Consider the following 12519-nt stretch of genomic DNA (forward strand, 5'->3'; position numbering starts at 1 on the left):
ATCGTGTCTTTGCTATTTTTACGCTTAGTTTCTTTTCGTCTTACTGGTTTTGGTAGGACCCAACCAAAATTGGCAAGTTTTTATTCCAACATATAAATGTCAAGTTAATTACTGAAAAATCGCTGGGATAACACCAAATTATTTCACTTCTGTCGTTTGTGTATTCGTTAAGAGTGTTTCTTGACAGCAATGAACACCACGGGTACGACTATTCGATTTTTTAGCCACTAAAAGTCGACTTCGATTTTTCGACTTTTACACAACCCCACAACCTCCCTCACTCATACTTCCATTCCCAATAAGTGAAATGTGTGTGTGTGCAAGCAATCGAAAAAAAAAATCGAAGTTAAAAGAAATCGAATAGTTGATTATTCACTGAGGAGGTCAACATATTTTTGGAATGCCATATAACAATAAGAAGAAGAAAAAGTTCATTTCGTTAGTCATTTTTTTCTTGCTGCAAAAATTAAGAAATTGCCAAAACAACGGTGGGTGTTGTTGAACCAAAGAACCTTAAATTGTCTACAAAGTAAAGACTAATTGACTACCCTTTTATATTTGCAACTTTAAAACCCCATTGGCGCTATTTAAAACAAAGGAAAAATAGCATAATTAATTCCGAAAAAAGTTGCATACGAACAAAGAAAAATGGGTATATTTGGTCAATCGACTGGCTTTGATGCAGATGTGGGTAAGTGAACGAATGACGCGTTTATCTTCAGAAAAAATTAAATTGATTTAGAACGGAATACAATGGCGTAAATCAGTTTTTTTTGTATAATGTTAATTTTTTCTTTATTGGAAAGAAAAATACTCGCTGAATCGTCGACATTGCCAAATACATTTGTACGTCTTCAGAAAGGTTATAATTTTTTTTATACCTATATATGAAAATCGGTTTTTGGATCATTTCACACATATTTAAATGCTTCTATGTTGTAAAGGTTACAAATATTGTAACTGTGGCTAATATGCACTTTATAGGGCCACTTCAGATTTTAATAACACTTGGTATGCAGACGTTTTAACCCCTGAAACAAGGGGCAATGGTCTGTGAACTAGGATGGGTCAATTTAATTGTCGACAAATTTTACGAATTTTTGCGAAACAAAGTATGAGTATTGAATTTGCTGTTTTTAGCAACAGAGTTTTGTTATCGCCTTATGACAGTACCTGATATAGCTCCCATATAAACCTATCTCCAGATTTGACATCTTGAGGCCAAGCAAGCAGAAATTGTTATCTGATTTGGCTGAAATTTCGTACGTAAAGTACACATGTGCCCTTTAACTAAGTTCATGTGCCTAAATTGTTAGCAAGATTCATGGTGTTGGGTTCCCAAAATTCGGCCCGCCTGAACTTATTAAAAAAATTTTGCAAAGGTCCGTTGATAAATGTGTCTTATGTCTTTGTAAGTAAAAATCTTGCGATGCTTATACATATACGATAGCTTTACAGAATACTACAGTTCTAGCCTGGTAATGCATTAGGAGAAATTTGAAAGGATAGAACTATCTTCTCGAAATTGCAAATTGCTGAAGCTGTGTTACTAGATTATGTGCAAAATTTCCGTGCCCTTAAGGGCCTGTTACTGGCCTTCAAATTTGGTCAACTAGAGCTGCGAATGGCTAAACTAACAAAAACATGCTTTGATGTATGGGATATCTGTAACAGTATACAATTTATTCGCCCAATAAAGTTTTTTTAATTTTCGCTCCGAAGATATTTTAATTTTTTCAAAAATACCCAAAATTCACGACCTTCCAGCCTGGATTGTTATAATTTAATAAAATTTTTAACCTATTGATGATTTTTGGTATTAACAATACATCAGTAGAACATTGTAAATCTAAAGATTAGCTACAAATAAAAAAGAAAAACACTGATCTATATTTTTTAGAAAACGCAACGAGGGAATCAAATACTAAAGAAGACTGGTCATCGATTCTTGATGTTTGTGATAAAACCTCATCGAACAGTAGGAATGCTAAAGACTGCTTGAAAGCCATTATGAAGCGAATGGGCCACAATGACCCACATGTAGTTATGCAAGCCATTACATTACTAGATGCCTGCATTAGTAATTGTGGTAAAGCATTTCATTTGGAAGTAGCTTCCCGTGAGTTTCAAAACGAGTTTGTTAGGTTATTGGGCAAAGCCCAGCCAAAAGTATCAGCGGTAAGCAGCATATTATATTTTTTAAAGAAGAATATACACAATTGATTTCTACAGCGAATGTGCCAAGTATTGAAACGTTGGGCTGAAGGAGACTTTAAAAACGATCCTGAACTCAACTTGATACCCTCGCTGTATGCAAAATTGCGTCAGGAGAATTATTACGATTTCAATACCACCAATAACAAGCCTTCGAAAACCAGTGCAAAAATGCCTTCAGCTAGCGATACAACAGCAAATTCTCAGCAAGAAGAGGACGACTTAGCTAAGGCGATCGAATTGTCTTTGAAAGAAGTGAAGAATAGTCCGAAACATTCAAGTGCTGCAACCAGCGGCGGTGTTAATCAGTATGTAAGTATTCGACTTTTAGTTGCTTCAGTTTTCTAATTGGAAAAATAAAATAATAAATATTGCACAAAGAATATCATATTTTCGATTAAATCAAATTAAATTTTTCCGAATAATGATTGTTGACGATGGTTGCATCTAATTTAAATCAATTAAACATAAAATAATCTTAAATTTGTCTCGAAAAACTTAAAAGTATGTACCTAAAACCTAATAGATATAACATATAAATTACGTAATTACATATGAATACATATCTTAGGGAAATTATTTAGATCGAAATATTTTGTTCAGACCTATTGGGTTGCCCAAAAAGTAATTGCAGATTTTTTAAAACAAAGTAAATGCATTTTTAATAAAACTTAGAATGAACTTTAATCAAATATACTTTTTTACCCTTTTTTTCTAAAGCAAGCTAAAAGTAACAGCTGATAACTGACAGAAGAAAGAATGCAATTACAGAGTCACAAGCTGTGAAAAAATTTGTCAACGCCGACTATATGAAAAATCCGCAATTACTTTTTGGGCAACCAAATAGTTATCTAGGTCTGAATAAAAATATCACGAATTTCGAATGTTCGAAGGGTATACCTGTGTGCCTTATCTCTATATAGCGGCAAAAAATACGTAATGAAATCAATTAACTATTAAAATTTTTTAACAATGCATAAACAGAACAAAAATTTTTTCAAACTTTTTACATACTTTTGTTAAGTGCCGTCTCCTGTTCATTTAATTTTAGCCGTCTTTATACCCTGCTGTTTCGAGTGCCGCTACGACGTCTTCTAATAGTCAAATAGAAGCAAGGAAAGTTAGAGCTTTGTATGATTTTGAGGCAGCGGAGGAGAATGAACTAACTTTTGTCGCCGGTGATATAATTCATGTGCTTGATGATTCCGACCAGAACTGGTGGAAGGGGTATAATCATCGTGGTGAAGGATTATTTCCATCAAATTTTGTGTCTGCTGACCTATCCGTTGATCCCGAGCGCTTAGAAATCAATCAACAACACAAATTGAAAAAAAGTGCACAGTTTGAGGAGGATACCAAAGAATTGCAGCACAAGACTGAAGCAGCAGCCGCTGCAGCAGCTTCACAAAGGATAGATATTGACGAGAAAAAAATTGATCGTTTATTGCATTTGATTAATGAAGCTAATCCAGAGGATCCATCTCAAGATACGGAAGAAATGTTGCGCTTGGAGCAGGAAGTTCATCAAATGGGTCCTTTGATAGATGCCGAATTAGAGCGAGTAGATCGGAAGCATGCGCAGCTTTCTCAATTGTCCAGCGATTTGGTGGATGCTATAAATTTATATCATTCGTTAATGAGGGACGACAGAAACTCTCTAGGATCGCCATACGGCGCATCAATGTCAGGAATGCCAGGACTACCAAACTACCATAATATGCCACAACAACCAGCGCATATCTTGTATGGAACGAATACACCATTTCAGGGAAGCTTTGGCCCCCAAATGCAGAGTAATTTGAGTTCTACACCCTATCCTAATCCATCAGCTAACTATCAGACAATGAACATATCAATGCCATACCAAAACAGTCAACCAAACACACAAACATCTACACCCCAAGGAATAACTTCGCAATCTAATTCCCAAATCATTCCACAACAACCACTATCCATACCACAAACTCATCCACAACCACCAATTTATTTGGCATCTAATGGACAACCGCAATCATCAGTTAATATTGGATCATCTGGAGATTCTCAGCAACATCCCTCCTATCAAATGTTGTCTCACCAGTATATACCTCCACAATCCCCTTCAATCACTACAAATGCAATCCCTACTAACCAGGCCCCACCTTCTACACAATCCTCCTCACAAGCTCCACACACTCATTTTATGTCTCCACAACATCTCTCACTGCAACAGCCTCAGTCTTATGCAAATGGATCTTCCCCACAACTTTTGCATAGCTCACACCTTTACAACACCATCATGCCAAACGGCCAACCTAATTTTATGGGAACACAATCCTTACCACCGACTGTACCAGCTGCTAGCTCACTAGATCAATTTAGTCAACTGCAACAACAAATGTCGAACATGTCGGTTGCAACACAACCTTCATACCAAACCAATGTGCAGCAAAACATTCCAGTGTATCAACAACGGTAAAACTCGTGAACTAACATTACTAAAGAAATATGAACAAAATTCAAATGTTAAAGGATAGCCATCCTCGTAGAAAAACCCCTAAATTCCAATTAAAATAAAATCTTGTATTCGTCTCCAACTTTTTAGACATATATAATAGTATACAATATTCAAATTTAACGTTACTCTAATGCTCCAAAAAGTCCACCAGCCTGCGTTTGCCTAAATTTGGTTTCTTGCTTCATTCTTATAAGATATGCTGGATGAACGTCCTAACAATTGAATAGCAAGTAAATATTATTTTTCGAACTAAATGGAAATGCAGATTTTTGACCTTTGTTAAAAAAATAGTTTAACCAAGGTCTTCTTATTTTAATATACGGTTTTGTGATTCATTGCCTAGCAAATCGTAATCATCACTATAATAAAACCGTTTTTTAATTTTAATTTTGTTTGTTCCAAGTTTTCGTTGATTTAAGCATTTTGGACCTACTCATAATTTATGAATGTTTTACGGCACTGAATACGTTGCAAAATGTTTTCACAACTTTTAAAAAAATTAATAATGTCTACAAATCTTTTGAGCTACGCCTATACATTTATTACATAACAAGTAACTATATTATTCATGAAGGAACATTTAATATTATTCATATGGCATATGCTAAAATAAATTAGTAAAAAAATTTTGTTTTTTTTTTCTGTGTGAACACGGCATAAATTTATGATAATCTTTCAATAGTCGTTGTGTAATATTTCTTGAGCTGAAATATTACGCAACAGTTTTAGTCTATAGATGTAAATAATAAATCCAAAGTTGGCTATATCGGGCTAGAGCCTCGGATCGGATTTAGCCTCGAACTCAGAATAGGCTTTTTACCCGATTTCGCTAAAGTTTGACACACTGAGTTATATAAGATTCATAGAAACACATGCCAACATCGATCCCTACTTTGATATCTTCAATGCGACTTAGCCCTGGTAAATTGCAAATTTGTCCATGAACATTCCATTGGAAACAGGGGCTAAATTCTAACACTTATCAATGTGCGCTGTCCGATTAAAGTTTAAGATCAATGATAAGGGATCTCATTTTTATAGCCGATTCCGAACAGAGCCCCACTGCGACACCTCTTTGGGGAGAAAATTGTGCCTAAATGTCGTCAGCTCTAGGAGGGAATAACCACCGCTGATTATTCCTGATTTGCACTATATGTACTAAAATAAAACAGCAATTAACTGGTTACATCTGGCTTGGCTCTGTTATCCGTTTTTGTTGTTGTAGCAGTGTGTGGTACACTGCGGCGGCAGTCCTTGCCGATGAAGGACTCCATCTGGTCAATGGTCGTTGGTTTGTTATCAGAAAAATGTTCATGTCTGTTCTGTTCTTTTTTCCCCCTTAAAATGAACCTTCTATTATCACGTTCATAAAGTTTCAAAATTTCCCAAATTTTCGTCATTAGATATTTCTTATTAGCAAATTGAGTTTAGTGGAAGAGTGAAAGTAAATCACAGAACACACCAGAATGTAACATCAAAAGTATTATGTAATGTTTGTTGTTGTAAACAGGGCTACGGAATCGTGCAATTTTGACTCGACTCAGGCTCTTAAAAATCCTACGTTTAATGCCTACAACTGAATGGGGGTGAGGTGCTCCAACCTAGGCAATATGGGTTTCAAATGCAAGGTATTAGCGAGCATACTACAAATATGTAGAAACAAGTCTAAAAATATGTCCCGGGAAAGACCTATGGGATCTGAGGATTTTGAGTCTCCTAAAACCCTAGGCAAGATGTCAAGGAGAAGATTATGAAAATGCAAAAAACAAATAAATTACACTCACCTTTTTTTAAGCAAATGAAATTTTCTATGCGCAGAGGTTAGCATGCCCGCCTTTGTTTGAGTCTCCTTAAACCCTAGGCAAGCTATCAAGGAGAAGATTATGAAAACGCAAAAAACAAATAAATTACACTCACCTTTTTTTTAAGCAAATGAAATTTTCTATGCGCAGAGGTTAGCATGTCCGCCTTTGACGCTGAACGCCTAGGTTCGAGTCCTGGCAGGTGCATCAGAAAATTTTTCCGCGGTGGTTATCCCCTCCTAATGCTGGCGATATTTGTGAGGTACTTTGCCATGTAAAAACTTCTCCCCAAAGAGGTGTCGCTTTGCGGCACGCCGTTCGGACTCGGCTATAAAAAGGAGGTTCCCTATCATTGAGCTTAAAATTGAATCGGACAGCACTCATTGTTTTATTAAAGCAGTAAAAAAGTTGCTTGAAAGAAAAGATGACATTCAAATAATTGGTTTATGCAGTTTAAAACCACTTAATTGGATTTTTGAGCTTATCATAAATCCAAATTGCAAAATTGTTAACCAATAACACAAATCCTTTAATAAAACCGATTTCAGCAAATTTTTTAATCGAATGTACAAATCTTTGATTGAACCTATCTTTTACTTTTTTTTCTGTGAACCGATTGCGACCATACTTAACACATTTGTTAGAAATCATAACAAAACACCTCATACAATCCAAACCGGATAAGAATTGCGCCACCTAGAGGCTAAAGAAATCAAGATTCAAAATCGGTCGGCGGCACATGGGCATGATCATCCAGTTGGACTGGGCTCAAGGTGTGCGCCAGCGGGGAAGCACGGAACTCAGAAAGTACTTCGACAGCAGCAGCTAGTGAAGCATCTAAGGAGGAATCGTCTATCCCGCAAATGTCCAGAGTCCTGAGGAAGAGTGTTTGCACTGTTTTTTCACCTGCCCCTGGATGCGTACGGAAGCTCATCATGACAAGATCTAACGAATGTTGTGAGGATGAACTCCAGGCGGAATCAGAAGACTAGGCTAACGCAACAGTGATGATAGTTCTGGATGAACTCCTGGCGGAATCAGAAGACTAGGCTAACGCAACAGTGATGATAGTTCTGAATCCTGACCATCGTCCAGTCTCTGCAGACAAATCCTCACCATTGTAAAGCCGCTTCGGTGTCACTAAAGTTCCTCCTGATGGCAGGGGATTTGCAGTAGTTCTTATCCAGGAACCATGGGTGTGTGGAGGAATGGTTCGTGGACTAACAATTTCGGGACTTAAGTTACTCAAGAGTACGGAGAATGGGAAACACGGAGCCTGTATTCTTGCAAAGAGTAGCCCAAATGTTTTTCTTCTTCTGCCGCTTAGCACATAGAAGATTCAGTTGTAGCCAGATTTTAAATAAATATGTCTCATTACTGGCTGGCTTCTCTATATATTGCACACGATTCAGAGATGTCTCCTTCAAACCTTAAGTCGCTGGTTGAAGCCGCTTCTGTAATTCTGGATATCAACGAATATATTATAAGTTGCAATTAGTTTTAGCCTTGGAGTAAATTCTGCAGAAGTGGTCCCTCGGCTAAACAGAAGAAAGGTGGATTGGGATAAATTGCGGCACAAATTCTGCACGTCTATCCCTCCTAGACCAGAAAAGGAAGTGGAAACTGCGGACATAAACATAGTGGTCAAGCAGATCACGCAGGTCCTGAATGACTCGCTTGTGTCAGGATGTCCTAGTGCCAAGCCAAGGTGCAAACAGCGGCCGCCATGGTAGACACCAGAGCTGGTTGGTCTAACGAAGGACTGCAGAAAACTCTTCAAGCAAAAGCCAGAAGAGCACCACACGATTGGGACTTCTATAAGACTGAGGTAAGAAGATTTAAGTGCGAGCTGAGAAAGGCTCAGAAAAAATCCTGGATAGAATTCTGCAGCTAGAAAAGGAAGTGGAATTCTGCAGCCAGAAGAGGAAGTGGAAACTGCGGAAGACACAAAACATAGTGGTCAACACATATCCCAAGCCTGCCGAAATGCATCTTTTAGTAAGTAAGTTATTAAAAAACTTACTTACGGTAGAGTTGATGCCTAGAAACTGCAACCCCTTCATGATTGACGTCGGTTTTACAATATTGAAAGCACCTTCAATGTCAAAAAATGCTTCCCCTGTATATTCCTTGACAGCGAGAGTACCCTCTATGTTGCCTACTACGTAGCGAAGGGCTGTTTGTGGATTTGCCTTTACTATATGCATGCTGCTGCCGCGACAGGGGATCTCCATGAATCATTGCCCTAAGATATGTTTCTATCAACCTCTCAAGAGTCTTAAGCTTAAAGGATGACAGACTAATAGGACGAAAATCTTACGAATTCGTGTGGTAGCGTTTTCCTGCTTTCGGAATGAAAATGACTTTCGTGTCCCTCTATCTCAGGTAAATATGACATTCCGATACAAGCAGAGTATATCTCCTTAAGCCTGGGAACCAGTCTATCAGACACAGCTTGTAATTCAACCGGTGATACATCATCAGGGCCTGGCGACTTAAAGTAGTCGAAACTTCTTATCGCTCTAAGGATTTTCGGCTTAGACACAATTTCCCTAATAACCTCCGACGAATGCATACCAGTGGCAACCTCTTCTTGCGCCACGTTGTTCGTTGGAGAATTTCCCGGAAAATATGTATCAACGAGTAGTTGTAGTATTTCCTCATTAGACAGTGTCCATACATTCTCTGACTTCTGAATATACCCCACCGTAGGTCTCAAGAAAAGAATCGCCCTTAGTTTAGAGGCCGCAGATGTAACCTCCACGGAGCTGCAGAATTCTATCCAGGATTTTTTCTGAGCCTTTCTCAGCTCGCACTTAAATCTTCTTAACTCAGTCTTATAGAAGTCCCAATCGTGTGGTGCTCTTGTGGCTTTTGCTTGAAGAGTTTTCTGCAGTCCTTCGTTAGACCAACCAGCTCTGGTGTCTACCATGGCGGTCGCTGTTTGCACCTTGGCTTGGCACTAGGACATCCTGACACAAGCGAGTCATTCAGGACCTGCGTGATCTGCTTGACCACTATGTTTTGTGTCTTCCGCAGTTTCCACTTCCTCTTCTGGCTGCAGAATTCCACTTCCTTTTCTAGCTGCAGAATTCTATCCAGGATTTTTTCTGAGCCTTTCTCAGCTCGCACTTAAATCTTCTTAACTCAGTCTTATATTGGTGCTTTCAATATTGTAAAACCGACGTCAATCATGAAGGGGTTGCAGTTTCTAGGCATCAACTCTACCGTAAGTAAGTTTATTAATAACTTACTTACTAAAAGATGCATTTCGGCAGGCTTGGGATATGTGGATCTAAAAAGATGGGTCGGCAGAGGAACACCTCAAGGAGGTGTACTGCTTCCTCTACTTTGGAATGTACCCATTAACAATATATTGTTGTCTCAGGAAGAAAAAAAAAAATGGGGTTATTGCGGTTAGGGGAAAATTTGCCATACTTCAGGAAGCTCTACGTGCAACAGCAAAATGGGCTACCGAATGTGGTCTAGGTATATATCCGTGCAAGACAGAAATAGTTCTTTTCAGCAGGAGAGAATGTTTCATTTACAGAAAGCAGAAAATACTTGGGTGTTTTGCTGGACAGGAAATTTAACTTCAAATCCAACATTTTGGAAAGGGTAAGAAAGGCAACTCTTGCCCTATACACGAGCTATATAAATCGCTGCAGAAAGCATTTCTGAACACAAAAACCGCCCTCGACTGAACAGTTCAAAAATCACCTGTTCTGGGTCCCGGGTCACAGAGATATCCCAGGGAATTGTAAAGCAGACGAGCTTGGAAGACTAGGAACTAACCCATACATTCCAGGGATACTGTAATCAGTGGGTATGCCACTAGCGACATGTTAGCTAAGTTTTCTGGACCAGGCCCGAAGGACAACGAATGATAAATGGTCATTCTAAAACTATGTGGCCCAATCTAGACTCGACGAGGTCTACCACTTTGCTGTCATTGGCTAGAACAGATGTCTCAGTCATTGTGTCTGTTATGACAGCTTACTGTCTAATCGGAAAACATGCTGACAGACTGGAGTTTGCCAGCAACGACTTTTGCAGAAGCTTTGAGGACATCGAAGAAGAAAAGACTATATAACACCTTCTGTGTGTGTGTCCCGCACTAACAGTCAGAAGGAGTTCCAATTTAGGGTCTCATTTCTTTGAGAACCTGTCTGATTTAGCGGATGTGAACATTCGCAAGTTATTGGGCTTTTTTAAGCGATCTAGATTGTTCAACGGTAGGAACTAGAAGGCATCTTCCTTCTTCTGTTCCTGTGGTATCACAATGGACGAAAACGTAGGTTTTAGCGGCAGTCTGCGCATGATGCTTGACTGCACAGCCCAGGTAAACAGAGGAAAATGTAAAAGTCGGATTTTTCTTGTTAAATGTTTCCACTTGGAGCGAATCTAGATATGCGATGAGATTTCGGAAATGTCGTTATATTTATGAGGAGATTTCCAGAAAATCTCCTTCCAGTTTCAAAAAAAAATAAAATCGTTTCACAAACTTAATTGCTGACCGCAATGCATACACTGAACACAATAAAAACATTGTCAAAAACGTCACTGTTGACAAATAAAAACTGCATAGATCGTAGTGGTAACGGGTTTTGGAGATTATCTCAAATCAAGTGGATTTGGGCTCTAGTGGAAACATGGTTTATGTTATCATTTTTTTAACGAGCAGTTTACAAGTAAATGTCCAAAGGCCAAAACAGAATGAGCCCGTTGAGCTTTGGTTTTGAGCGTGGCGTTGCAAAAATAAAATTGAAAAACAACTATTAGAAAGGAAAGAAATGAATAGAATTTCGACTATTGATTTGACAGTCAGCAAACTTTAAGGTTTCTAATGGTATTTTATTTTGGGATTCTACCATGGATATAATAGCCTATACAAAGTGAAGCCACAAATGTGATTGTATTATGATATTTTAGTGATGATTAAATGACAGACAAACAAGTTGTTTAAAACGTACTTTTATAATTGCATTAAGGCTAGGCTCGGTATTACTGAGAAGTTAATAGATTTAAACCAATCTCTTACAAAATCTGTCAACCTAAGTTTATTCAATTCTACTCAAATATGGGAAATTCGGAAACTATTTTGAACGAATATTTATTCAGTTTGAAGAATATAGTATTGTAGCAAATGTTGAACTCAAAATAACAACATGTTTATCTTGGTTAAATAAAAGCGTTCTTTGCTGTAGAAATATTTAACATATTGAGAAGAAACATGGTTAAGTAAAATGAATTTCCAAACCCAAGTTTATGAACTATTTGTCACTTATTACAAATGAGTAAAACTTACAAAATCGTGAAATTTTTCATTGTTTTAATAAACATTTTAACCAAATTAGATTAAAATTGTCTAACAAACTTAAACTAAGTTTTTACTTTATTTTATACACACCATTTTTCTGAGTGTATTTTAACGACGATCCACTGCATTCGGAAGTAATGCTTAAAGTCAAAGCAAAGGTAAAGACCTCTCTTGTTTCCGTCTTTTTATTTTGTGGCCACTTTTCTTAATCCACCATTCGAGAAACTGACTTTTATAAAGGTAGGTCAAAAAGTTCAAACAATGAACACAACAAAGCAATGTTGCTAGAAATTCAAAGGGAACAAAATGATTGAAAAGGGGGAAATTTTTGTCATAGTTCTGATGACGATGTGGTGGACTATTAAATAAGAGCGTATATAAAGAAAAAGATAAACCATAGTCCCACCGTCTTAGAATTTTGGAATAAATGCGCATGACTTACCGTTGCTTGCATTAGCGAAGAATTTACTATACATATATTTCAGCCAGCCCTACAACTATCGAAATAGTATGTTCTATATCTGGTCGAATACTAGAAGAAAGACGGGCTAGACGTCATTTCATTACTTCTTTCAGTTGCGCTGCCGCACTGTGGGATAGAATCGAAAAAGTCTGCCGTTTGAAAACATATAGATATATATCTTTGAAATGTTAAAGAAATGTTTTCTGAAAAATGCAATGAAATG

At 37.6% G+C, this 12519-nt stretch overlaps 1 protein-coding gene across 1 annotated transcript; it reads left to right on the forward strand.

The window, feature by feature from the left end:
• Positions 1–384: 384 nt before the first annotated feature.
• Positions 385–5098, forward strand: LOC106088532 (signal transducing adapter molecule 1). The gene is made up of 4 exons (XM_059365134.1): positions 385–691; positions 1901–2178; positions 2233–2526; positions 3266–5098. Exons 1-4 carry the CDS (start codon positions 649–651, stop codon positions 4670–4672), a joined length of 2022 nt encoding a protein of 673 aa, XP_059221117.1. The 5' UTR covers positions 385–648; the 3' UTR covers positions 4673–5098.
• The last annotated feature ends 7421 nt before the right edge of the window (positions 5099–12519 follow it).

Source organism: Stomoxys calcitrans, chromosome 3 (assembly GCF_963082655.1).
Source record: "Stomoxys calcitrans chromosome 3, idStoCalc2.1, whole genome shotgun sequence".
NCBI classification, from domain to species: domain Eukaryota; kingdom Metazoa; phylum Arthropoda; class Insecta; order Diptera; family Muscidae; genus Stomoxys; species Stomoxys calcitrans.

What these genes read in the sequence shown, in the direction of transcription:
- LOC106088532 (XM_059365134.1), top strand. Translation starts at nt 649, where the DNA reads ATGGGTATATTTGGTCAATCGACTGGCTTTGATGCAGATGTGG. An exon ending in CCCAGCCAAAAGTATCAGCG is followed by an intron (nt 2,179 to 2,232) that starts GTAAGCAGCATA and finishes TGATTTCTACAG; the next exon opens with CGAATGTGCCAAGTATTGAA. An exon ending in GCGGCGGTGTTAATCAGTAT is followed by an intron (nt 2,527 to 3,265) that starts GTAAGTATTCGA and finishes ATTTAATTTTAG; the next exon opens with CCGTCTTTATACCCTGCTGT.